The 1,964-nt window shown below is 44.1% G+C and overlaps 1 protein-coding gene across 2 annotated transcripts in view; it reads left to right on the forward strand.

Moving 5' to 3' along the window:
• Window positions 1–335: 335 nt before the first annotated feature.
• Window positions 336–1,964, forward strand: part of wnt7aa (wingless-type MMTV integration site family, member 7Aa) — a 14,850-nt gene continuing 13,221 nt past the window's right edge. Inside the window, exons 1-3 of one of the 2 annotated variants that reach the window (XM_079340696.1) lie at window positions 336–524; window positions 714–974; window positions 1,343–1,569. In XM_079340696.1, the coding sequence (XP_079196822.1) occupies window positions 904–974; window positions 1,343–1,569 (298 nt within the window). In that variant the 5' untranslated portion in view covers window positions 336–524; window positions 714–903. Of the gene's footprint in view, window positions 975–1,342; window positions 1,570–1,964 lie in introns of both variants that reach the window. The other variant, XM_079340695.1, reaches the window with a different exon arrangement.

Below are 1,964 nucleotides of genomic sequence, written 5' to 3' on the forward strand. Positions count from 1 at the left end.
AAATCAACCTAATTAGTATGAGGAATGAAATCTCTGGATTTACCGCTCCTGTTGTATTTTAACCTATGGATTACATTTCAAGAGCAGTGTAAACGTCCTGTTATTAGGATGAAGGAATAATAGTGGCGTTTTTAGGCTTCGAGTTTAACTAAGGCTAAAGTAGAAAGTAGCGTTTCCTGGTCTAATAGAAGAACAACAGGTCCAATAAAAAAAATGGCACTGCGCGCCGCGATGGTTAATTGGAACGGGGCGCACTGACCGAGGCCTTAAAACAAGATACCATCCAGTGAATCTGTGGGAGGGGCTTTGTTGCTAGGGAATAAATGAAAAGGGTTGATAGCTACTTGTCTGTCAGACATTTAGTGAGCACGGATGGAGGACCCCATGTCTGGTCCAAGAGCCGAGATCTGCAGCAGTGAACGTGTTAGACAGAAGGACAGATGAGCTGAGCGTGTACCTGCAGGCTGAGAGAGCGCGAGCGGCTCAGAGGCAGATCCTCTGCAGAACACGCCCTTATAGAAAGAGTACACACACACACACACACACACACACACACACACACACACACACACACACACACACACACACACACACACACACACACACACACACACACACACACACACACACACACACACACACACACACAGACCCTGATCACTGAGGAGCCGAGCTGCTTACCTGAGAACAACAGCCCCAATGCTCCCGCACAGGCTCACACCACTGGACAGCTACCAAATGAAAAACCAGGACGAGCTGTTTTCCACAAACTTTGGTTTGGCTCGAGGAGTTTTATCCCCGCGTGCAGCCCGGAACACCTGGACGGCTCGCGGGACTCGGTAGAAAAATCCGGCTGGTTGTTGCAACAGCAGAGCATTGATCCAACCTACGGGGCTGAGCACCATGAGTAGGAAGACACGGCGCTGGATTTTCCATTTTTTCCTCTGCCTGGGAATTGTATACTTGAAAATCGGGTGAGTTTTTTATTTTATTTTTTTGGGATGTCCTTGAAGTTGTTATTGTAGTTTTTCCCCCCTCATTTTTAAAAGAATCCAGGAAATATGTTGCTGATTAAGAAAATGTGTGACTTTTGAATAGTAGAGAAAAAAAAAGCATGTTCTTTCCATTTTCCAAAATACAAATGTATTTACCTTTATTTTAAAGGGAGGTGCTATGCTAAAAGAATTAACACAATTCTGCACGTGTTATAGCTTAAATCTTTCTTTTTTCCGATAAACTTGCTCAGAATAAAGATGTTTTTTTTGTTTATTAAGAAAGCCGATCCCGAAGAACCTCATAGGAAAACGGCCTTTTTTAAAAAAAGATGTGCTCTTCTCCGCAGGGGTCTGTCATCGGTGGTCGCGCTGGGAGCGAGCATCATCTGTAATAAAATCCCCGGCTTGGCTCCTCGTCAGCGGACTATCTGTCAGAGCCGACCCGATGCCATCATAGTGATCGGAGAGGGGGTTCAGATGGGGATCAATGAGTGTCAGTTTCAGTTCAGACACGGACGCTGGAACTGCTCGGCCTTGGGGGAGAGGACCGTGTTCGGGAAAGAGCTCAGAGTGGGTATGTTGCACCTTGATTTCATTTCACCACGCATGCTGAAACTATCGATTGTTTTTGCAGAACAATTTTGTATTTCATTGCATGAGTCTTGTGTTCCCTCATTCTCTGAGATGTGTTTAAAATGATCTATTGCACATTGTTCTCATATAACACACTAATAAGGAGTCGATAAAAGCGTTTGAGAATGACTGCACATATTATCAAGCAGGAGAATTGGGTTGGTTAAATACTGCAGAACGCTAATATTCAAGGTCTCATGTTTAGCTCCACTTCAACCTTCAGGTCTTTTTCCAGAGAGCTGACATTGTTGAGACATGTCAGCATGCCTTGATCTTCATAGTTACAGAGCCCACACGATTGTTTTTTTGTTTGTTTTTTTACTAATCAAATAGTTA

Source organism: Symphodus melops (genome assembly GCF_947650265.1).
Source record: "Symphodus melops genome assembly, chromosome: 4".
Classification (NCBI taxonomy): domain Eukaryota; kingdom Metazoa; phylum Chordata; class Actinopteri; order Labriformes; family Labridae; genus Symphodus; species Symphodus melops.